Here is a 23,139-nt window from a genome sequence, read left to right as displayed (position 1 = left end):
GGCAGCAGTGCAGGCAGCAGTGAGGGCAGCAGTGCGGGCAGCAGCAACGGCAGCAGTGTGGGCAGCAGTGTGGGCAGCAGTGCAGGCAGCAGTGAGGGCAGCAGTGCGGGCAGCAGCAATGGCAGCAGTGAGGGCAGCAGCGTGGGCAGCAGCAACGGCAGCAGTGTGGGCAGCAGTGAGGGCAGCAGTGTGGGCAGCAGTGTGGGCAGCAGTGAGGGCAGCAGTGTGGGCAGCAGCGTGGGCAGCAGTGTGGGCAGCAGTGAGGGCAGCAGCGTGGGCAGCAGCGTGGGCTGCAGCATGGGCAGCAGTGTGGGCAGCAGTGTGGGCAGCAGTGAGGGCAGCAGCGTGGGCAGCAGTGTGGGCAGCAGCGTGGGCAGCAGTTGCAGGCAGCAGTGTGGGCAGCAGTGAGGCCGCAGCGTGGGCAGCAGTGCAGGCAGCAGTGTGGGCAGCAGCGTGGGCCGCAGCATGGGCAGCAGCGTGGGCAGCAGTGAGGGCAGGGGGCTGGGCAGGCGTCCCCCCGCTGCCCGGAGCCCCTGGGAAAGGGGGCACGGTGCCCCGGCAGCCGCAGCTCATAATGCCCGGCTTGTTCTGCAGGCTGGGAGCGCTCGGGGTGAGCCTCCCTCCCCTCCTCCAGCCGTTCCCAGCCTATTCTACCTTATGTGTAGGAACTGGTTTTTCTTCCTGGGCTATTGTTTCCGCTGGATTGGTTAGATTGCTCCAGGCCTTGCTCAGATTTCCTTTCTCACGCTTTTTTTTTTTTTTTTTTTTTTTTTTTTTTATATTCCCGTTTTCTGCTGCAGCTTCTATTCGCGCCCCAATTAAAGCAGCAGGCGCTGCCTGGCAGGATGGGGATGGGGGGGTGGGGGGTGGGGGTGTCTCACCTCCTCCCGCCTTTGCCCCCGCGCTCGCTGTGGTTGCCCAGGACGAGGGGCCAGGCTCCAAAATCCTGTTCCTGTGCTGGGGAGCCTGCTCTTGGCTTGGCGAAGGCAGTCTCTGCCCGGGACAACCTGCCGGCTAGACAAGCTTCTCGGGCTGGAGCTGCTCAAGTTTACATTTTTCTGCAACTATGTCCACTAAACCTTTTTTTTTTTTTTTTTAATGCTTTAGTCAATAAAAAGCGATGGGTCTGGTGCAGCCCTCCAGCCTTAGGCACGTCTCGGGGAGCACCACGCCGGCTGGGATTGCGGGGGTTGCCGCGGAGCGCTGAGCAGGGGTGGCACCTCGTCGCCCCCAGCCCGGCTCCAGAGACCAAGCTCATCCTGCTGAGCTCCAACCGCTGCTTCTGGGCGGGGGGCTGGGGGGGTGAATCCTACCCTTGTGGCGTGGATTTAAGGCCAGGCTTGAGAAGGGACACCTGCATCTGGCCGCTGCCCAGGGCGGTGGCATGGGTGAGCGTGCGAGAGGGCTGCTGTGTGTCTCCGGAGGGTGAGCTGTGATGAAGTGCTCCCGGCCTCAGCGCAGCTGGAGGAGGGGGGGGGCCTGGCCTGCAGGGAGCTGTGCCTGGAGGAGGTGGCTCTGCTCCCCGGCTCCTTCGCTCACACCACACCACACCCTGGACCGGGCAGAGGTGCAGGCGGGATGTCCAGCTGCCTCAGAAGTTGCTGCCCTCTACCAGGAGGCCTGGCATGACGACAGGGGAGGGCAGGTAGCGCGCAGATGGTATCTGGCTCCGGCTGGGGAAGGCAGCGCATCCCCGGGGGGCCTCCGCATTGCACCGTGGGCAGACTTGGGTTCCCAGATAAAATTAGAAACTGAAACATGAGCCCAACTTCCTCGGCTGCCGCTGTCGCCACCCAGCTCTGCCGCTGCACCGTCCCGGGGGCACCAGCCCGTGTCACCCCCAGGAGTGCCCGGGGAGGGCGGAGGAGGCGGCAGCGGGGATGTGGGTGAGGATGCTCGTGGACCAGATGGCCATGAAGGAGCAGAGCCAGGCAGCCACCTGGCCCAGGGGGGCCTCGGCTGTTTGTACGGGGCTGAAAACTGCTCTGGGGAAAAGCGGAGAGCTTGGGGGACACAGCTTCCAGCCAGACACGGCTTCAGGGGCTCAGTACAGCACAAGGGGAGAAACTCCGCCATACGTTATACAGATGGTCCCAGGACCTCAACCAGAGGAGGGACAGCTGCCAGGGGAAGCCAGGAGGAGCAGGAATAAGGGTAGCTGTTGTCTTAATACATAACAAAGACCATTTCCTAAAGCTTGCCTAGCATGGGGAGCAGAGCACGGAGCCCCCGGGACGCCTGCGTGTCCGACCGGGAGGAGGGTGCAGCAACGGAGCCGAGGCTTTGCCTGCTGCACTGGGGTTTCGTGGGACCTGGGTCAGGCAGGAAACTCGGCTTCCAGCAGGGCCAGCGTGCGTTTGGGTAACGAAGAGCAGTGCCGTGCCTGACTGTTAATGATCTGAGCCTTGGACTTGTCTATAGAAAGAAAAGGTTTGGTCTTTCGCAGTTTCCAGGGCTCAGACTCTCACGGTCAGAAAATGTATCTCGGTGACCTTTTCCGCTTCTGGTGCCAAAATGAGATGCTCCTGAAGGTCTGGAGGATGCTTGGTAGCCAGATTTCCACCTGCATTATCGTTTTCGGGTGAGACCCTTTCAAGTATGGGCTGGAGGGAGGTGGACCCTCGCTCTGTTTCCAGCGCTGGGGGGAGTTCAGAGCTCAGGTCAGGTTGGGTTTTCCAGCCCTCACGTTCACCAACCTCCAGCATCCTCCAGCCAAGGGCTGTGCTCTCACCTCCGGACGGATAGAACCCAGTGGCTTGAGGAAGAGGAGCAGCAATGAGCTGCATTGCAGGGATCTGGGCGAGTTAACCCTTCCCCTGCCGTGGCGCAGGCTCCCTTGGGATGGCTCAGGAGCAGACTGGTGCGGGAGGTGTGTGCCCTGGAGCCGCCCGGTGTGTGTTTGCACACCCAGGAGGGCTTAACCCTGACCCTGAGGTGGACGTAAAGCACATTTATGCAGGTAGGAAGGCAGAGCGCTGGCGTAGGGCTGGAGGAGTGGAGGCAGCGGCGGTCGGGCAGGGAGGAGGGTGGATAGGGATGGTTTACCCACCGGGCCCCGGCGGCTCCTGGCACAGAGCTCACCCTAAAACGAAGGCTTTGGGGATGCTGCGTAACCTCATCATAAGGCAGTTATTACTGGCTTGGCTTTGTTAGTAAACTTGTTGTAAGCGCTGGGAGCCCGTCCCGGAGCAGCACCCCGCTGTGCTGGGTGCTGGATAAACAGGGCTTGCGGCTACGGTGAAGGTTGGGTCAAGGGTGCTGTGGCAGCTCCAGCTTTTTGGAGGGGCTCAGACCCCATCTCGGCAGCTCACAGCCCAGCTGGGAAGAAAAATGAGCAAGTGAGACGCGAGACGTCTGAAAGGCAGCTGGAGGAGACAGAGGGACCCGAGGGGGGGGATGTGTGCAGCAGGAGGGGGGGGGGTTGAGCATCATTTTTTTTTTTCCCCTGGGAAAATCATCTTTGCATGTGGGTTTAGGTGTAATGTCGGGTGAGATTCTCATCACTGCAAAGGCCTTGAGGTACCGAAAAGGGCTTTCGGTGTCGCTGACGATTAGGCGCCGACTACCCAAGGCAGCGTGACGGCAGCGGGATGGGGTTTGTGGTCAGGGGCCTGCAGCGCGCGAGGGAGCGCGTGTGCACTGAGGAGCAGAGATCACAAACCCTGCTCCCGTCCCTGCCGGATGCTGAGCCCTCTCCGACACCTCCGCGTGTTATCTGGGGATGTGCTTGTGCTTCTTCTCCTCCTCTCCCCCCGTCCCTGCCCTTCTCCAGGGGAGCTGACGGACCCCTCCATCCCCAAAATCGCAGCCTTTTCTCTCACTTTCGAGCAGCTGCAAACTGGCAGGTGAAAATGGAGAGGGGGGGTTACCCCGAAAGGGATCCAGCGGGAGCTGGGGGGGCCCCGAAAGGAGGCAGCGGGATCTGGGGTGCCCCCCACGGAGCCTCCAGGGCTCCGTCACCTCTGGCCACTTTTGTGCCCTGGGGCTGACCCCCCATTTTTGCTATCTCCCCAATCTTGTCAACAGAAGAGCTCCGCTAATTTGCCCGTTTCAGCGCCCGTGGTTCGTGCTCCCAGACAAGCGAGGCCCTTCTAGCTGTCAGGTGAGCTTTTCCCAGAGCTTATGCAAATGATACTAATTAAAGGCGTTCTTATCTGTTCGATTTCCCACACCTTTTGCCTCCGAGGGGGATAGAAAACTTCATGTTTTACTCCGTATTTCGTGGCAGTCGGAAGGACTGCCTAGGGAAAGCGTTGGGAAATGCAGCGGGTCACTCCTGATGAGACGAGCTGGCTTAGGCAAGTGTTGAAACACTTTATTATGCATGAGAAACCTTCCAGAAACGGATGACTAATAGCAAAGCGGGAGCAGAGAAAGCAGTGGGAACGCTGTACCAGGCTGGCATGGGATCCCATGTCATCTTACCAGCTTAGCAGGGTTGGGCTAGGTCAGCACTTGCCTAAGAGACCTCTCAGAGTACCTGGCTGGCGATGAGGGAAGTGATGTTAATGATTCAATAAACAGAGCCCTTCCCTCTTTGTGAACCAAAATGCCCCTGTGCGATGCCAGGAACCCACCGGCAGCCCCGTATTTCTACTGGCAGCGTGTTGCTGAGCTTGGATGGCCATAAAAATGCCATTGCTCAGGCAGGTCTGGCAGAGGATGCCCATGTGGGACCATCGCAGCCCACCTCCCAGCGCGGCTCTCACCGTGTCCTTGGCAGACAGGGCTGCCCAGGAGTCTGTGGCCGTTCAGGACCGTTGTGTGCGCCAGGAGCCACTGCTCCCGAGAAGGACCGGGTTAACGCATCCACGCCTGTCATCTGCTGCTGGGGTGGGTTTGCTGGTACCCAAGGACAGACATTAGACCATTTATAACAGGGCAGGAGCAGCACCGTGCACCTTTACGATTCCCAGGTGCTGGTGATAAGAATGTCAGTGAGAAAAGCTCTTGGCATAAAGGGGAAGGGAAACAACCCAGCCAGATGCTTTCTGAAAGTCCCCTTGGAGGGGCGGCTGTCCCGGGGGCCACGCTCACCGCCTCGACTGGCCTTGGCACCTCCAGGGTGTGGGAAGCTCTGCCGGGTCGAATTGCTGAGGTTTCTGCTTTTTGTGCAAGGACCTTGAAGGCGCTGCAGGGCAGAGAGGAATCCGGCCCACGGCGTTGCTGGAGGAAGAGGAGAGAGTCTGAAGGTCAAAGCTGTGAGTGCAGCAAGGAGGAGCTGAAGACTCGGTAAAAGCGTGTGAAAATATACACGTGGGCAGATGAGCGTGATGAGCTCCCCGGCTCGTGTTTGGAATTTGCGAGGTTGTTACCTGGTTTTCTTTCGCTGTCCTTCCCACCATCTCCCTCCGTTCTGGGTGCTCTCTGCGTGATGGGCAGGCGCTCTGCTGGAGGTATACCTGTCCGCCTGTAACTCCTGGGCTTGGAGCCTGCACGTGGACAACCTGTGCCGGGGAAATAGCTAGCTGAGCCTGAGCAGCCTGCGTGCCTGATCTGGGGAGGTTTCTAGTCTTGATAAGTCCCTGAAAGAAACTCTTGGATGCTCAAGGACCGTGCTTTCACAACCAAAATGAGAATTGCAACCTCCATCCGGAGGAGTGGCCCTTTCACCAGGTGATATCCATCTCCGAGAGAGGGAAAGAAAGAAAGGGAAGAGGGTAGGCGGTGTGTAGGAAAGGAGATATCACTCCAGGTGGCTGTTGGATAGTCCTGTGATATGGCGAGCAGAAGACGCCCAAGGAATTGTCCTGACATGAGCTGCCCTGAATTGCCCCAAAGAGTTCACGCTGGGCACCGTTGTCCTTTACAGCTCATTTTGATACACTGAGGATTTCCCAAGCCAGAAGCTCTCCAGGCAGAGGGTTGTGTCTCACCAGTAAAACCCTTGCCGAGGAAATCCCTCAGTGACACTGGTCCATGACGTTTGTCACCAGAGCAGACGGAAGGAGCCCTGTGAGCCCAGGGACCGTTTCGGGGGCGACTCCTCTGGGCAGAGCTCAGCATCACCAAGGAGCACTTTGGAGATGCAGCTTTCAGGGGTATCACAGGAAGAAGCAAAACCGACTCCACTGCTGTCTGAACCGCTCATCTGCCACCTGTGTGGGGCACCAGCCTACGGACCTCCAGCTGGGCTCACACCACCCTCTTTGGGCACGCTCACACTGGCCCCCCAGGCCCTTTTTGAGTCCCAGAAGGTTTGGCTTTTGTTGTCTGCTGGACTCAAGTTTTCTTTGAGCTTCCTGGCTTCCCAGGTGGAGGCGCAGAAAGGGGATGGGATGCTGAGATGGCCCCGGAGCTCCAGGCTGAAGCATCCAGTCCCTCGAGTCCCGGGAGGTTCGTGCGTCACTGCTGGTGAAATCCCCACCCAGGAGGGCTGGGAGAGGCAGGGATCGTCCTAAACAAAAACAAGCCACTGGACAGGCTGCCAGTATTGCAAAAGGATGTTTCACCTGCCTTGTCCTCCTCGGCTGCACGGGCTGGGAGAGCCTCAGGCAGCAGCTGCCCACGTGGCCAGGGTGGCTCAGGCTGGGGACAAGCACCTCGCCATGCTCGGGGACCACAGCAGCACAGAGATCCACGCCAGCTCTCCTGCTGTGACCTCACGGAGAACGGCTTGAGAGCAGCCCTGAGGAGAAGGACTCGGGGGTGCTGGTGGACGAGAAGCTCAACATGAGCTGGCAATGTCGGCTGGCAGCCCAGAAAGCCAACCGCGTCCTGGGCTGCATCAAAAGAAGCGTGGGCAGCAGAGCTCTGGTGAGACCCCACCTGGAGTGCTGTGTCCAGCTCTGGAGCCCTCAGCACAAGGAGGACATGGACCTGTTGGGGCAAGTCCAGGGGAGGGCCATGAAGATGATCAAAGGGCTGGAGCCCCTCTGCTGCGAGGACAGGCTGAGAGAGCTGGGGGGGTTCAGCCTGGAGAAGAGAAGGCTCCGGGGAGACCTTAGAGCCCCTTCCAGTACCTGAAGGGGGCCTACAGGAAGGATGGGGAGGGACTCTGGATCAGGGAGTGTGATGATAGGACACGAGGTAGCGGCCTCAAACTGAAAGAGGGGAGATTTAGATGAGATCTCAGGAAGAAATTCTTTGCTGTGAGGGCGGTGAGCCCCTGGCCCAGGTTGCCCAGAGAAGCTGTGGCTGCCCCATCCCTGGAGGGGTTCAAGGCCAGGTTGGACGGGGCTTGGAGCAACGTGGGCTGGTGGGAGGTGTCCCTGCCCAGGGCGGGGAGTGGAATTAGATGATCTTTAAGGTCCCTTCCAACCCGAACTGTTCTGTGATTCTGTGATCACAGTGAGATGTGACATCACAGTCCCGGTCCAATGACATCACTCCTTCTAATCCCTGTGTCACAGCTCTCAGTGGTGACATCACAGAGCAGCAGAGAGTTCCTCTGGGAGCGGTGGATGCTGGCACAAGGTCCCGGGGCAGGAGCACATGGCTGTGGGGGTGATGGTGCCTGGCACCGGGGTGTGACACCTCAGTCAGGACACCCAGACGGGCGCAGGGAGAGGGGACAACAGTGGGGGACCACAGCGGGGACCACAGAGATGAGTCACACCTGCTCCTCATCCTTGACGTGGACGTGGCGAGCAGAGCCTGGGGAGGCAGGAGGAGACGTCACAGCCGTCCCCTGTGACATCTCTGCCCAGGCACTGTCCTCGCCGCAGGACAGGGCCATCGGAGCGGGGCTGTGCTCCCTGGCTTTGCCCAGCCGGCGGCACGCGTGCCATGCGGGGGCACCCAGCGCCTGCCCGGGAAGGGGCTGATTCACACGGGGTGCTGGAAGCCAGGCTGCCGTGGGAAAGCGCGCCCGCCATGGCTCCCGAGCGCCGGGATTGCTTCAGCGGGGGTGCAGCCAAGATCCATTTCACAGAGGGCAGAGCAGATCTAGGCTGGGATTTACCAGTGACTAAGCATGTGCTGGCAAGGGCTGCCCCAGCGTGAGAAAGGCAGCGCTGCTCCTCCTCCGAGGTGTGCCCGCTGCCGCCCTGCCACCCGCAGCCCTCGGGGCACTGGGGCACCCCGCCGCGCGACGGGACCATGGGTGCCGGTGGTCCGGGCGGTGCTACGGGGTGTGCGGGGGCTGCAGCCGCCCGGCCCCCTCCTCCCAATCACAACTCACCCCTTTTCTCCCCCGTGGCCCAGCCGGCCGCGTGGATGGGCAGGACAGCGTGAACGGAGACCCCCAACTCAGCCTGCTCCCCACATCGTCCCCAGGACAGGGCTGGGGGCGTGGGGCAGAAACAGCCACCCCCACGCCGAGCTGGGCACAGGGGCTGGGGGGACCCCAAGATGTTGCAGGGGAGAAGCCAAACCCTTTGCTGTCGGGTCGTAGCTGCTCACAGCGGCTGCACCCCCAGGCAGTGTCCCCGGGTGCCCCCGTCTCCTGCTGTGTCACCGCCACAAAGATTTTTGCCCTGGCATCCGCCCTGCTTCATGGTGGCCACAAGTCGTCCTGCCACGGCGGAGCTGGGGAAACCAGACCTTCCCAAGGAGGAAAAACCCATCCCTTCCCCAGCAGAGAGGCGCCCCACTTCCCTACCCTTCAAACAAAAGCCAGACCCATGCAAAAAACTGCTCCACCCCCCGGGCGGTGACACTGAGGTGCAGAAGGCTGTGGGGAGCTGCGTCCCCAGGCACGAGCCCAGCACTGAGCCCAAGGCCACCGTCGGCCCCTGCACAGCAGCCACTCAGCCCGGCCTGTCGAGGCGGCGGGCTGCCCCATTCGCTCCGTCTTTTCTGATGGCTCATTTTGGCAAGGCATTAAAAAAAATTAATTGCAATTTTTTATTACGGCTAATTGGCACTGCTGCTAAGTGGCTTATCTGGCTCCTGCGCCTGCCCCGTGTTGTTGGGAAGCTGGCGCTGGCGAAGGCCCGGAGGCTGGGGAGATGGCGTGGGGCACAGAGCCTTGCGGCAAGCGTCTGGCAGCCCTGGGCAAGTGAGAAACGCCAGGCTACCCCTGGGCTGCCGGGGCGTACCTGGCCCAGGGAGGTGGTTGCAGCTAGTTCACGATGATGATGAATTTTAGAGGAGCAGAGAAATTTGACCGGTGTTGCTCCATGCTCCCGAGTGGGAGCAGGAGCCCGTGCCTGGCACGCTGGCACCGCTGCCCAGACACCATGGCATGCTCCAAACTGCCAGTGGTGGGCATAAGGATGGGTTTGGTGTTCGTGACGGAGGGGAGGTGGGCCCATGCCCACACAGGGTGCGTAACCGTGCCTGGCAGGGAGGGATGGGGACGAGGTGGCTGTCCCTGTGCCCATCCTGGGTGGCAGCTCGGTGTGTCACCCAGCTAAGCAACCTCCCACCAGCCCAGGTTGCTCCAAGCCCCGTCCAACCTGGCCTTGAACCCCTCCAGGGATGGGGCAGCCACAGCTTCTCTGGGCAACCTGGGCCAGGGGCTCACCGCCCTCACAGCCAAGAATTTCTTCCCCAGATGTCATCTCAATCTCCCCTCTTCCAGTTTGAAGCCATTACCCCTTGTCCTATCACTACTTGTCCTTGTAAAAAGGCCCTCACCATCTTTCTTTTAGGCCCCTTCAGATCCTGGAAATCTGCTCTGAGGTCTCCCCAGAGCCTTCTCTTCTCCAGGCTGGACCCCCCCAGCTCTCTCAGCCTGTCCCCACAGCAGAGGGGCTCCAGCCCTCCCAGCATCTCCGGGGCCTCCTCTGGCCCCGCTCCAGCAGCTCCGTGTCCTTCTGCTGTTGGTGCCCCAGCGCTGGAGGCAGCACTGCAGGGGGGTCTCCCAGAGCGGAGCAGAGGGGCAGAATCCCCCCCTCACCCTGCTGCCCACGCTGCTGGGGATGAGCCCAGGCTGGGGGGGGTTTCTGGGCTGCCAGCGCACGTTGCTGGCTCATGTTGAGCTTCTCGTCCACCAGCACCCCCAAATCCTTCTCCTCAGGGCTGCTCTCACGCCATTATCCGCCTGACCTGTGTTTGTGCCTGGGATTGCCCTGACCCACGTGCAGGACCTTGCACTTGGCCTGGTTGAACTTCATGAGGCTCACACAGACCCACCTCTCCGGCCTGCCCAGGTCCCTCTGGATGGCATCCTTTCCCTCCAGCGTATTGACCACACCACACAGCTTGGTGTCGTCGGCAAACTTGCTGAAGGGTGCCCTCGATCCCACTGTCCATGTCACCAACAAAGGCGTTAAATAGTACCGGTCCCTGTACCGACCCTTGAGGAACGTCACTGGTCACTGCTCGCCAATTGGACATTGAGCTGTTGACCGCAACTCTTCGAGTGCAACCATCCAGCCAGTTCCTTATCCACCGAGTGCTCCATCGGTCAAATCCGGGGGATTGCTGCAAAATTGCATTTTAAAAGTGGTGCAGCGGCTTCCATGTCATTTGGGTGCTCTCAAGATCGCGCCGTGTCCCTCTCAGCCTGTCTGTGCTGCTGCTCCGCGGGGCTGGAGCAGCGCAGTTTCAGGGCCCAACGCCCGGGCATCCTTTCGTGGCCAAATCATGCCGGGGCTGGGGAGCGTGTGCTGGTTTTGTGGAGGCTGCTGGTGGAAATAACCTCCTCCTGCTGCAGGGCAGAGCCGGGACATGGTGGCGAGCTCATTTTCAAACAAATTATCCTCCCCCCTGGCGTCCCTCAGGCAGCTGTGTGGGAAGAAGGGGCATCGTTGCACCTCACCGTGAACCCAGCACCGCTCCAGCTAACACGCCGCAAACCGGCAGAGCCGCCGCGGGCCCGCGCCGGTGCCCGGTCAGGAAGTGGAAAAACCTTTCTGGTTTCAACAGGCTTGGGAGCAAAGCCCCAGGCAGGGAACTTGTTCTGGTCGGTGAAGTTATGTACCTCTCTCCCCGCTTGCCTTGGGTGCAGCGTGCTGGAAACGCTCCGCAAGCAGAAAACAGCCCCTCAAAACAAATAGCTGACGAAAGGTGTGGCGGCACATCCCAGCGCCCAGCTCCCGTCCAAGCAGGGATGGGGAGAGGAGAGCGAAGCTGTCAGGGATGCTGCCGGGGAGGTTTCGTGCCGATGGCTTCTGGGCGAGCACTTTCGGCTGCCGGCCGCACCCTGGGCTCAGCCCGAGGCACCCGCTGCGGGTGCTCCTCGGCGGTGGGGTCTGGGGGCTCCTTGAGGGATTTGGCTCCCCAAGGGCCAGCCCCCGCTGCGTGCAAGTGCTCCGAGACCTCCCTGGGTGGGTTCTGGCAAACCGAAGGTGGAGTTAGAAACTGGGACTCGGTGCTTGTGGTGCCGCGGCAGAGCCAGGTGGAGCAGAGCCAGCCGGGACCCCAGCGTGTCTCAGGGTCCGCGGACGTCCTCCGTAGCTCCTATGAGACAAGAGAGAACAAGCCTCGAAGCCTCAGCCCAAACTTTGGGTGTCTGCTTGATGTTTTATGGCAACCTCCGCTTCTGGTGTTTTCTGGCCTGGTGTAGGGCTGGGGGTGAGGTCTGCTGGGGGCGGGCAGTGGCACCGGCGGCCTGGCGTGAAGATGTGGCTAAGCACCGTAAAGGTGGAGTGCCTCTGGAGAGGAAGTTCCTGTGGCTTGTGAACCCCGAGATTTGTGCCTGATGCCATTCTGCCGCCCCCCATCAGTGGGACAGGCCTTGCCTCAGTTTCCCCCTGCCACAATGCATGCGACTGGGGGCTGCCCAGCCTCTGCCGGGGGTGCCCGGTGCGGGGCTGTGTGCTCCGGGCAGGCAGGAGCTGCCCGGGGGGCACGGCCGCCATCTCACCCACCTCCCCCTCTCTCTTCTTCCAGGTGTGCAACTGCGACAAGTACCTGAAGGTCACGAGGGAGAGGATGAGGCAGTTGGTGGAGGGCAGCAGGCAGGCGCCGGGGCACGGTGGCGCAGGTAAGTGGGTGGGCGCCAATGGCTGGGAGTGACGCTCCTTCCCCAGCCCCCTCCCGCTCGGGACTCGCTGCCCTGGGACCGGTGACCTGGGACCGTCCCGCTCCAGCTGGGGATCTCTCAGAGAGGGAATGAGGTCGTCTGCCACCATCCTGCTGCTGGATGCGGACCCGCAGAGCTCTTCCAAGCCCGCTTGGTGCCTGGTTGAGCTGGTGCACGCCAAGCGCGGCTCCCAGCCCACCCTCCCGGCTGCCCCGCGTTGCCCTGCGAGGCACTGGGTCGCCCGTGGGATTGCCCAGCCCGGGGTGGTTTGGTGACATGCCAGCAGCGGCTCAAGTGACAGCCTCATGGAAAACTCAGCTTGGGCTGTGAAGTGCCCCCCGGCAGGCGCTGCTAATGGGGCCTTTCTCGCCTGTGCGGTGGCTCCTGAGCTAGGCCAGGCTGCAGGAGGAGTGACGTGGTGCCGCCTGCCTGGCGAGGCTCCGGCGGGGCTCCGGCGGGCTCGGCAGGGGGAAGGCTCCTCCGTGCCCTGCCCCGAGCTACACTGACCCCCCCACAGTCCTCCCCACAGCGAGCCGTGTTTTGGTGGTGACACTGGTGACAGGATGGAAACGTGCCCCTCTCGCTGCTCCGACCCAGCCTGGGCCTCGCATGCATCGCTTGCCGTGCCTCAGTTTCCCCATCTGCTCGATAGGAGAGAGCAGCGCAAAGCGGCGGCTGCCGGCTGCTCCCGGCCGGCTGCGGCATTGCTGGGAACCGCACGCGTGGCTCTGGGGATGAGGGACATGGTGGGGCGGCTTTTCCCATGGTGTAGGCAGCCTGGGAGTGCTGCGCTTCCCGAAAGGCCGGGGCATCCTCCCCAGCGGTTTCTCTGGTGAGGGCACTCGCTGTGTGTGTACCCAGCGACCAGCCGGGCCTGTTCAGCCAGTTCTAGTGTATGGGAAATAGAAATGCTGTGGTTTGCGTTCAGCCGTGTGAGCGGTTTCCCCTTCCCCCTTCAGGACGGGGATGGTGGATCTGGGGGGGGTCTCGCACGGCACCATTGCTCCTCCACGCAGGCTCTTCAGGGACCACCGTGCTCTACCGATTACACCATGGCTGCAACACCCCGTGGCCCTGTTGTGCCAGGCGGCTTCTCGCCAGGTCCCCCGTGTCCCTGGGGGAGGCTCACGGGGAAGGACCTCTGGCTGCTGGGCCAGGCGGGAACCCTGCACCAGACACGTCGGGCACGGCCCTCTCGGGGAGCATCCTCCGATGGGGAGCATCCGCCAACACGGAGCGGTCGGGGACCAAAGGCGCCACAACATCCTCAGAGGGCTGGTGTTTTGCTGCAGGGAAGACGTAAAATAGGTGTGATTCCTGTGCAAGCAGGCATCGCTGGGCAGGTGGCACCCAAGCCAACGTCCCCCTGGGGACTTGCCAGGGAGGTCCCCTGTGTCCTGGGGCTTCAGCCACCCTGGGGTTTCTGCTTCTGTTTATATTCTGCCAGGGGCTGCTGGGGTTGCAAGCATCAGCATGAGCTCAACTGGGTTGTCCCCAAAATGTCCCACTTTGGGTCAAGTTTTGTGGGAGAGGAACAGGGGAAGGGTGTGATGACAAATGTCCTGCCATCGCTTGGTGGGGACAGCGGTGGCAGTGGGATGGGATGGGCAGCCAGAGAAGTGCGTTCATAAGGAAAATCTCCGTTGTTTCCCGATTTCCTTCGCGTTTTCCTTCTGGAGGGGGCTGGTGGCAGGGACCTGCTCTGCCCTTGGCCGTGGCCAAACGCATGGCACAGGGGGCTCAGCACCCACAGCCCCCAGCTGCTCACCCGCACCGGGACTGGCCCCTGCTCCATGACTCCAGCCCAGGCCGTGTCATCTCATTCACGCCACCGTGCAGGGATTAACCCCCAGGACCGTGTCCAGATGCTGCTGCTTGGCAAGAAAATGCCCTTTCCCGGTTTCTGCTTCCCAGGCCAGGAGGGTGCCACCTCCCGGGGGATGTCACCTCTCCGGGGAGCAGCAGGCAGGCGCAGCGGGAGCCACGGATGCTGGGGCAGCCATCAGCTGTGGATGGGGATGGATCCTGCAGGACCAACCCTTGACATAAGCCTGTGCCTGCTCGGGTGCTCCCAAGTCCCGGGGTCCTGCAGACAGCCCGGGACTGCTCATGTTTTGGCTGCTCCATTTGGCTCCCAGTTTTTTTATGGCAGAGCTTCCAAGCGCTGAGGGGCAAATTATTCATCCTGTAATAGCTCATTCCAACTTGGACCTAGGACTTTCCCAGGTTTTAGGGAATGTTTTCCCTGACACAGCCACATTTGCCCTGCGTGAGGGCTTTGATGGAAGTGCTAGAAATAGTTTCAAGCCCGGACAGCTTTACCCTGCGATGCCTTTTCCCAGTGGGATGCTCTGAGCCGCGCAGGTGCCTGGGGCAGGCAGCGGATGGGGCAGAGAGGGGCGGCAGGGCTGTGGGTCACCACACGGCACGGGATCTGGCTGGAGGCCCTTGGCAGCGTGAGGGCTCCCAAATGTCCCAGGGGGATGGGATGTGTCACAGGCTCTTGTCTGGCCTGGGGAAGCCTCTTGCTTACTCAGTGTGGTAAAACCAGCTGGCGCAGGGCCTGGTGCTCAGGGGATGCTCTGCCAGCTGAAATCCGTTCCCTGGGAAAGGCGAGGATGGAGCGCATTCGATCTGGTTAGGATTTGCCAAACAGAAAAGGCTGTTTTAATCATAAAATCACCCCTTGCCATCTGAAACATTTTGCAAAACATGAAAACAACTGGTCCTTCACCCTCAGACCGGGCAAGCCCGTGCATTTCGACTCTCTTCCCTCTGGGGAACAGTGGGGTAATGGGGGCATCCTCACATCTGTCCCCAGGCAGGGCAGGGATGGGGACCAAGGAGCTGCAGGGCAGGGCCGGGACCGGGGGCTTCAGTGGTGAGACCGGCCAGAAACACCCCCCGGGCTCAGCTGGGTCACGCTCTGCCAGCTCGCCCTCTTCGGAAGAATTTCGCTTGCTCATATGAAAAACCACCGCCAGGCTGGGAAGCCAGGGATGTTTTTGTGGCTGCGGGTTGGCAGAGCTCTGCACGTACCCGCTGACAGTGGTGGTGTGCCGAACGCTCCCCAGGAAGGAGCCGGGGACCATTCGGTGCTCCTGCCCGATGCTGGGTGCGGGAGCCGGCAGAGTTTTCTCCCGCAGCGGCGCGGGGAGATGATGGCAGCTGAAGGTGCCTCTCGCCTTGAGCTCATCCTCCCTCCTCCACCCTGGGAATGTCTTAAGATCGTGGCCGGGCTGCTGCAGCCCAGGTTGCACAATCCCAGGTCCTTTGTCCTTTGCTTATCTGCCTTATCGAGGAGGAAAAGACAACCAGGCATCTTCAGTGCCCTGCAATCCAGTGTGTTTCTCAGGCTCGTAACTCCTCTTATCGGGTTCGATCTCTCACCGCGGCAAGGTTTCCCATGCACCTTTGTACTCCAAGAATGCTCCCAGGTCTGCTTTCAGCCTTGTGCAAAGCCTTTACGATGTGCGCTTTCTCCAAAACACCTCAGCCTTAATTGCCTAATTACGGACGAGTCTCTCGTGTGTGCGGTTGCGATGACAGCTGGGTGCGGCTGGCGGGCTGGGAGCAGGGCTCTCAGCTTGCACAAGCGCTGCCAGACCCCAGCACCTCCCGGTTCCCGCTGCCGAGCCGCCCCAGCCGGCCGGGACAAGCACCCGGCTCCTCGCCCCAAGGCCCTGGTCTTAACTGGGGTGACACAGAAGGACCTAGGCTAGAAACGGGGCCCGGGGGGGCAGCATTTTTTGCAGAAGTATCCGCCTCCCCCGGGGAGTCTGGGTTACCTGGTAGTGCCCTGACATTGAAACCCCGAGGGTGCCCAGGGCTCACAGCGCGGGGATGGGTTGTTTCCAGCCAAATCAGGGCTGTGTGGTCTGGGAAAGGGGAATGGGCACGGGTTCAGAGGAGGTTTGCCCTGATCCTGCTCTCTCCCAGCTTCCCAGGCCCTCTCGTGTCCCCCATCCCGCAGTGGGGGGGTCCCAGTAATGCTGACCAGGATTCCTGCGTTGCAGCCAACAGAATAGGCTGTAGGGACTATGGGTCATCGGTGTCACCATTGTGGTGGCCTTTCAGTATGACCCCCGCACCGCTAAGGGACTCTCTGTGGGCAGGGGAGGGTGACCATCCCCCTGCCCACTGCGGGCAGCCCCTGCCGTGCCCCCCATCCCCCTGCTGGGCTCAGCCCCAGCATCTACGAGCAGGACCCAGCAGTGGGGCACACAAAAGCCCCCCAGTGTTTGGGCACCAGGAACCATGCAGTGCCCCAGGGCGAGAGATGTGGCTTTGCCGTGGGTCTTTGCCCGGTGCTGGGGGCCGGGGGCTCAAGGAAGGGGATCCCTCCCGGCCTGGTGGGGCTCCTGCGCTGGGAATCCAGCCTTTGGTGCTCCCCACCTCGTGGAGCATGGGGCCAGCCGAGCTCTGGGCTGGGTGGCAGTGGCTTGGGCACAAAGCAGGGGGCTGCCGCCGGGGTGACGAGGACGTCTCCTGGGCTGCAGAGGTGGGATCCCACCACTGAGGGTGGCCTTGCTCAGCCTGGGGAGGAACCTGAGCCAAAATAAGCAGAACTGGCGTCCTGCAGCATTCCCTTTCTCCTGGGCACGGCAGCACTCGCTGGGAGGTGGGACGTGTCCATGGGTGGGAAGAGCGGCGGTTTGTGCTGTTCCCGTGGGGTGTTAATTCCCGGGGGCGGGCAGGGGCTGGAGCGTGGTGGGCAGCACGTGCGAGGGCAGGGCACGGTCACAGCTCGCGGGGAGGGCAGGGGGAGACTGCTCGGCACGGAGCAGGGATGCCGGGCCGGGGATGGCCCTGCAGAATGGGGACAATCCTGGCTGCCTGCAGAGCTCTGCGGCACTAACACGTGTGGGTGCTCAGCCCCGGGGGGGCTGGGGGGCTGCAGGGCTCAACCCCGCATCGGGCTCCATCATCTCCAGGGTGACCCGGGCAAGAGGGGGGAGAGGTGAGCGAGAGGCAAAAGGCTTTTTATTTTCAAGATGTTTTATAATGGGATTATTAGTTCCCAAGAGGTGTTTCGAATTGATTTGGTAAGGAATCGCTTTCATTTCTCCTCCGCAGAGATGCGGTGGGAATCCAGCCTTTGGTGCAAACCGTCGCAGACCTCTGGAAGCCATAGGTCTGAAAAACTCCCAGCACGTTGGAAGGACGGGCTCGGCCCCCCTCAGCCCCACACACCCCACACATGCCTTTCGCTCCGGCTCCAGCGTAACTCCGCTGTTCACAGCATCGGGGTGAGCTGGGCTGCAGCCCTGCGGGAGCAGCGACTCTGCCGGGGAAGGCTCTGCCCATCTCAAGGGGGGCAAAAAAACCCTCCTCCTTCAAAAAATCCCCCCTTTTCCCCAGGAAAACCCCTTTCTTTCTGGGGGATCTGACCTTTTCCTGGCACAGTTTTCGCTGTGTACCCAGCTGGCACCCTGTGCCTGGCGCCCAGGGGCCCTTTTCACCGTGGCGGCGAGGGGGGGGGCGCAGGCATCTTCAAAAGCCCTGGAAAGAATTTGGTGGGAGGGGGAGAAGGGGTTTTACAAGCTCCCATTCAAAAATGGTCACTTTGAAGTGATGTAGCATTTTCAACCCTTTGAAGAGCCACAATTAGGAGGGGGCTGGTGCAAGCGAAAGGCAGAACGACTGGGTGACCATCGCGGCCTTTCTCTCCCCGGGCTTTTAAGGGATGAACTTTTCCTCCCTGCCTGCCTTTTTCTCACGAACCCCGGGGGGGTGGGATTGGGGTGTTTGGGAGAGCTGGGGGTTCCACCCCCCCATCCATGCAGGGCAGAGGGGGGCGTCTGCAGTTTGCTTTGCCCGCCAGCAGCAGGGCGGCTGATGGAGCGTGTCGGAAGGGAGAGCAAATTGCCCAGGATTGCTGCGGGAGCATCGAGTGTCCCTGCCCCGGCACTGGCAGGGCTGAGGGGCTGCAAGGTCAGCCAGGGAATTTTTTAAGCTCCACAGCAGGGAAAGACGTCGGACATCAGTGCTGGCTGCTGGCGGCGTCGCTTCACTTACGCTTGGATCTAAAAGTCCCAGCCAAGGTGCAGGTCCCTCCCGTTGGGGTCCTGGAGGGGGATGCAGGGGTCTAGTGATGAATAGAAAAGGGGAAGAAAGGCAGATTTGTGTCTGTGTGTTATCAACCAAAGCAAAAGAAGTGATGGCCCAGGGTTTTCCAGGGAGTCCGTGGCGCGGGTGCTTGGGGAGGTGCATCCTGCAGCTCGGCCTTCTCAGCGAGCCGGTCCCTGCACGCCCAGGCTGAGGCCACCCCGTGCCATCGTGTTGCACAGGGCGGAGGGAGCAGACACAGGGTGAGGGCAGAGTCCCTGCCTCCTGCCATGGGGATCTGCCACCCGCTTGACGGGCTCTGTGCCCCGGGAACAGGGCTCTAGGGCTCTTCCTCCAGGTCCCCGCGGCATCACGGATCTCCTGAGAGCAGCCCGGGTGCTTCACCACATGCCAAAAATTGGAGAAAATGGGAAATAGAGGTCACTGTTTTTTCTCCCAGAATAGGCATCGGTGTCCCAAGCAGATGCAGAGGATGAAGGAAAGGCGCCTCTGCGAGCAGGGCTGCGGGGCGCTGGCCCAGGGCGCAGCGATGGTGAGCCCAGCTCTTGGCCGGTGGCTGGGACTGGGCCTGGGGCTGGGGCTGCTTCCCCTCCTGTTGTGGCAACGTTCCCCAAACTTGTGCCACTCCTGGGCTGCGTGGTGGTCCGGGGTGGTCTGCAACAGCACCCTGAGAACATCCCCAGCAACAGCCTCGACCCTGAGTGTGGCTGTTTGGTCTCCTCTGAGGAGGTGTGGAAGGTCTCGGGGGGGCTCTGGGGAGCCCCCCTGAACCAGGGGCTGGTGCAAGCTGAGCCTCCCGCACCTCTCCCTGGCTGTGGCTCTTTCTGCTTGTGCGGTGACGGGTCCAGGCTCTGCCGCGCCACGTGAGGTGGCTCTGCTGGGACCGGGTGGTCATTCCAGGGCTGTCCTCAGCCTTGCTTTCCCCCGCAATAATCCCCAGCGTGTCCCAGCTCCTGGTGGCATTGGGATGCAGGGAGCAGCCGTCCGGGAATGCTGTGTACCTCTCCGGCACAGCTGGCTCCCAACCGGGCTCCCTCTGATCCTCGAAAGGGGCAGGCTGGATGCCCCAGAGGTGCCGCTGGAGCCATGCAGGATGCCGTTTGTTGTCTTAATTGATGCCTGGGCAGGACAAGTCCCCCCCCTTGCCAAAAATGAGTCATCCCGCAGCAATAACTGCGGCGGGCGTCCCTGGCTGCCAGGCATCCTGATGGATGGGAGGCAGCTCAGCCCTCGGCTTCCGCCGCCCGGATCCAGCGACCTGCCGTGCCCCGGTCGCGGGTGGTGAGAGCCTGCACCCAGCTGCCAAAAATGCCGTGGGGTTTGTGGCGCTCAGTTTGTGATGGCAGCTATCCGCCTGCCCGGGGCCAGGGCTCAAGGACACGGCACCCCACGGTGTCCCCTGCCCAGGCTGCGTGATGGGAGGTGGGTGTCACACATACCCAAACACCCGCTGTCCCCGGGCAGGCCAGGAGAGTTCTGGGTGTCCTAAGCAGTGCAAACAGCTGTTAATGGTACTTTTTTTAATTAAAGCAGCAGTAAAGGCTTCCCTTGCTCTTTGCTTGCCCTGTAATGCAGCCCAGGGGGCACAGCCCCGTCTCAGAGAGCAGCCTTGCCCAACCTGCAACAGGGAGGCAAAACCACTGCACCCAGTACAGCAGCAGCACTGGTGCAGGTCCTCAGACTGGAATAGCTCCCCAGAGCGCGGCAGAGCCTGCTGCTGTCCAGGCCGCTCTGGGACTCGGCGGAGGAGCTGCGGGAGGTGCCGGGCGGCTGCCGGGGAGCAGGAGACTGCATGGATGCCGTGCTCAGGGCAAGCAGTTGGTGGATGCTGGTGGCCACCTTCTCCCAGATTCATGGGATGCTCCTCCCCGGGATGCAGGGCAGAGTCTGGACTCCCTGCAGGGATGATGGGTCCCTCACAAGGGTCATTCACATGGCTGAGCACAGACCCAACTCGTCACACCGGTGCCTGGTGGTTTATCTGCTGTTTCCTCTCCCCGCAGGCTGCCTGGCAAGGAGCGAGGAGAAGCCCAGCCCAGGCTGCGATGCCGCCGTGCCAGCCTGCGACGCTGCCCAGCCCGGTTCCCCCCGGCACGGCGAGCGGCTGGAGGGGCCAGAACAGCACGGGGCGTCCGCAGCGCTGGTGGGGGACACGGTCCTGCAGGTTGGTGCCATCCCCCCCGGGGTGCTGGACAAAGCCGAGCTCACCGACTTCTACTGCTGCACCCGCTGCGGGAAGGTGTTTTGGGAAGGGTCCCATTTTGGACGCGTCATCTCCCAGTTTCAAGACGTTCTTGTCACCGCCGGGGATGAGCAGAGCATCTACGAGCTGAGCTGAGGAGGGACACGGGGGCTCGGGACGGCTCCGCAACAGCACAGGGACCACAGGGGACATGATCCCCGGTGAACCTCAGCAGATTTTGGGCTGTGGGTTTGTGGCGAGTCTGGAAGGCGGGGAGGGGGGGCTCTTGTTTTGGGGTCCGCAGTGAAGGGGACTGTCCCATTTGCACCGGTGGTTCATGACAGCCCAAAAATTCACGGCCTCCATGAGATCATTAAATCGAAAGTGGCCAGGGAACAGACCCTTTCTTTATTTCTGCCTCCCTCCAGGCTGGGCATGGCGAGAGGGCAGCAGAGCTCCCCAAAATGCCACTCGGGCGGTGCCGACCCTGCGGCACCCATCAGGGCCCAGCACACTCGCCCCAGTGCGCCTCTGCCGGGTCGCTGATGCCGGGCAGCCAGAAGCCGCGTCCCCCACAGCAGCAGAGGGGAGAGAGCATCTCCGGTGCCCGGAGCACTCCACAGCCTGTGGGACACGTGTCACACCACGACCCGTCCCCAGCGTCCCCTCTCACCCCGTCCTGCTCTCCCAGCAGCTCTCGCGGCATTCCTCAGGGGGCGATGGGTGGGTGCAGGCGTGAGGGTCCGGGGGGGCTGAGCACTGCTGGGCAGCCATGGGAAAGCCTCTGGGTGCACCGCGATGGCCGCTGGCACCCGCATCACCCCCCGCTGGAGCCGGGGATGCCCCAGCAGAGCCAGACTAGTCTGGGGGGGGCTCCCACTAGTGCCACAGCAGCCTGCCAGCCTGGGGGGTCAGCAGTACCCACCTGCCCACCTACCCCCGGCTGGGTCCGTCAAGCCACCCCCCGTGCCCGGGGCTCTGCAGGGCATGCACGGGAAAGGCAGCAAAGCGTGTGGTCCCACCGTCACCAGGAACCGGGGCCACCGGCGGGAGTAGCCAGCATCCCAAGGAGGCAGGGGGGGCCAGGCCAAGCGAGGTGCCCAGCCAGGTTGGCCCCGCAGCTCCGGGCGCTGCCGTCCGATGCCTCCTGACCCAGTGACAGGCTTAAACCGCTCCACCCTGCAACCGAGGAGCATTTGCAAAATTCCTCCTCTAATCCGGGTTAACTGCCAGGCCCTTGATGCTATTGCTGAGAGGGCCCGAGGGGCTCTTGGCTGAAGGGTGACATTTACGGGCCAGCGCAATGCCTGCCCGGGCAGCTTACGCTGCGGCACGAGACTCGCTTTCCCTCTCCAAGCGCTCCTGGCCATGCAGTGCCAGGGGCTCCTTCCCCTCCCTGGGACATCTCACCCCCAGCTCAGCCCTTTGGCAAAAAAAACCCCAAACCTTTTCACACTTTAAACATCCCTCTTGCCATGAGCTCCTGCCTGGGGATTAGTACAAGCGACCCTAAAAGGTGACCGTCCCCGCAATGTCCCCATCTCTCCCCAGCAGTCCCTGCTGAGCCCCGTCCACGGGTATCACCCCGTGCTGCCGTGGCATAGCATCCCTGGTGACACGTGCGTGGTCACAGTGTGCCATTTTGTCCCGATTTCCATCAGAAGACGGCAGAGGGGAGCAGGGTGCCTGTGCCCACCCCATGCCCACTCCTTCATCCCCACCTCCCTCGCAGCCCTGCCAGGGCCACCCACTGCCCCTCGTCTGTGGAGCCCCATTTCTCTCAAGTGGAAGGGTAAAATAACCACAACTCCTTCATCAGTGATGAACGAAGCCGAGGTGGATGCCAGCAGCACCCCGAAGGCAGGGACTGTCACCACGGCAGCACGCACTGCTGTCCCTGTGTGTGCTTAAAGTTAAGGACCCATTCTGGCTGGGGAGGGGGATGCTGAGCCTGTTCCCTTCCCATCAGGACACACTGAGGTGTGAGTCTGGCTCTGGCCAGAAGCAGCTCTGGGGTTCTGTGTTTTTAAGGGGATTTTGGGGGGTTATTTTCCCTCCTTCCCTGCGCTTGACTTGGCGGAGCTCGGAGAAGAAGCCTGCTCCCTGGCTGAACATCACCATCATCATCACAGCAGGGTCTGCCAGACCGTGCCCGTGCACCAGCAAGTGCCCCCGGCCCTGGCCACTGCTCTGCTTGTGGACCGAGGGACGTGCTGCGCTGCAGTGCTTAATATTTCGATGCTGGCTGCTGCAGATTGGCCCTAAATCCACTTTTTCTCTCCTCCCAGTCTGGTTTTGGGGGTCGCAAAGTGAGGCCTCTCTGATGCCAGCGATGTCCGTGCCTGGCACGGTGCAGCCCCTGTGCGTGGAGGGCTCAGGGACCACGTCTCCTGCTGCCGAGACTTTGGCTACGTGGGGACACTGGGTCTGGGGGGATTTCCCTGGGGAATCGCTGCCTCCTCTCCTCTCCTCTCCTCTCCTCTCCTCTCCTCTCCTCTCCTCTCCTCTCCTCTCCTCTCCTCTCCTCTCCTCTCCTCTCCTCTCCTCTCCTCTCCTCCCCTCCCCACGGAGCTGTGCTAACAGGTTCTGTGCTACCCACAGAGCCACAGCCAGGGACTGTCACATCTGTCCCCTCTAGTCCCCTGTCTCCAGGGGGGTGGCTGTCACCCAGCGAGGCCACACAGCCCAGCCGTGCCCCGGCACTGCCCGGCTTCCCCATGGGCTGGTGGCCATTCACCCTCCCAGGCCAGGGGGTGCAAGGCACCAGGGCTTGCCACGCAAAAATGGTCTGTTTGAGCGAAAAAAAACTCCCTTCTCGCCATCTTTATCACCTCCTTCCCCATCTCTCTTGGTTTACCCTGGAGATGGCTACTTCATCCAGAGATGGGCAGAAGCAAAAAAGCAATTTTCCCACTTGGCTGGAGGCTCCCGGGGCCTGGCACACCTTTCTGTGTGCACATTGACACCTCCAGCCATGGGGATTATTTCTTCTAATGGGATTAAAATGCTTTCTGCTGATCTCGCCCTCGGTGGC

At 61.7% G+C, this 23,139-nt stretch overlaps 1 protein-coding gene across 13 annotated transcripts in view; it reads left to right on the top strand.

The window, feature by feature from the left end:
• The window catches only part of EXD3 (exonuclease 3'-5' domain containing 3), a 305,064-nt gene extending 284,560 nt beyond the window's left edge, over positions 1–20,504 (top strand). For 12 of the 13 annotated variants that reach the window (XM_074609080.1, XM_074609089.1, XM_074609087.1 and 9 more), the window contains 2 exons: positions 11,722–11,815; positions 19,927–20,499. In XM_074609080.1, coding sequence (XP_074465181.1) covers positions 11,722–11,815; positions 19,927–20,261 — 429 coding nt within the window. In that variant the 3' untranslated portion in view covers positions 20,262–20,499. Of the gene's footprint in view, positions 1–11,721; positions 11,816–19,926 lie in introns of all 13 variants that reach the window. The other variant, XM_074609092.1, reaches the window with a different exon arrangement.
• The last annotated feature ends 2,635 nt before the right edge of the window (positions 20,505–23,139 follow it).

This window comes from Larus michahellis, chromosome 15 (genome assembly GCF_964199755.1).
Source record: "Larus michahellis chromosome 15, bLarMic1.1, whole genome shotgun sequence".
In the NCBI taxonomy this organism is placed as follows: domain Eukaryota; kingdom Metazoa; phylum Chordata; class Aves; order Charadriiformes; family Laridae; genus Larus; species Larus michahellis.
Note: the sequence above shows the minus strand (reverse complement) of the source record. Positions and strands in the feature narration are given on the sequence as shown.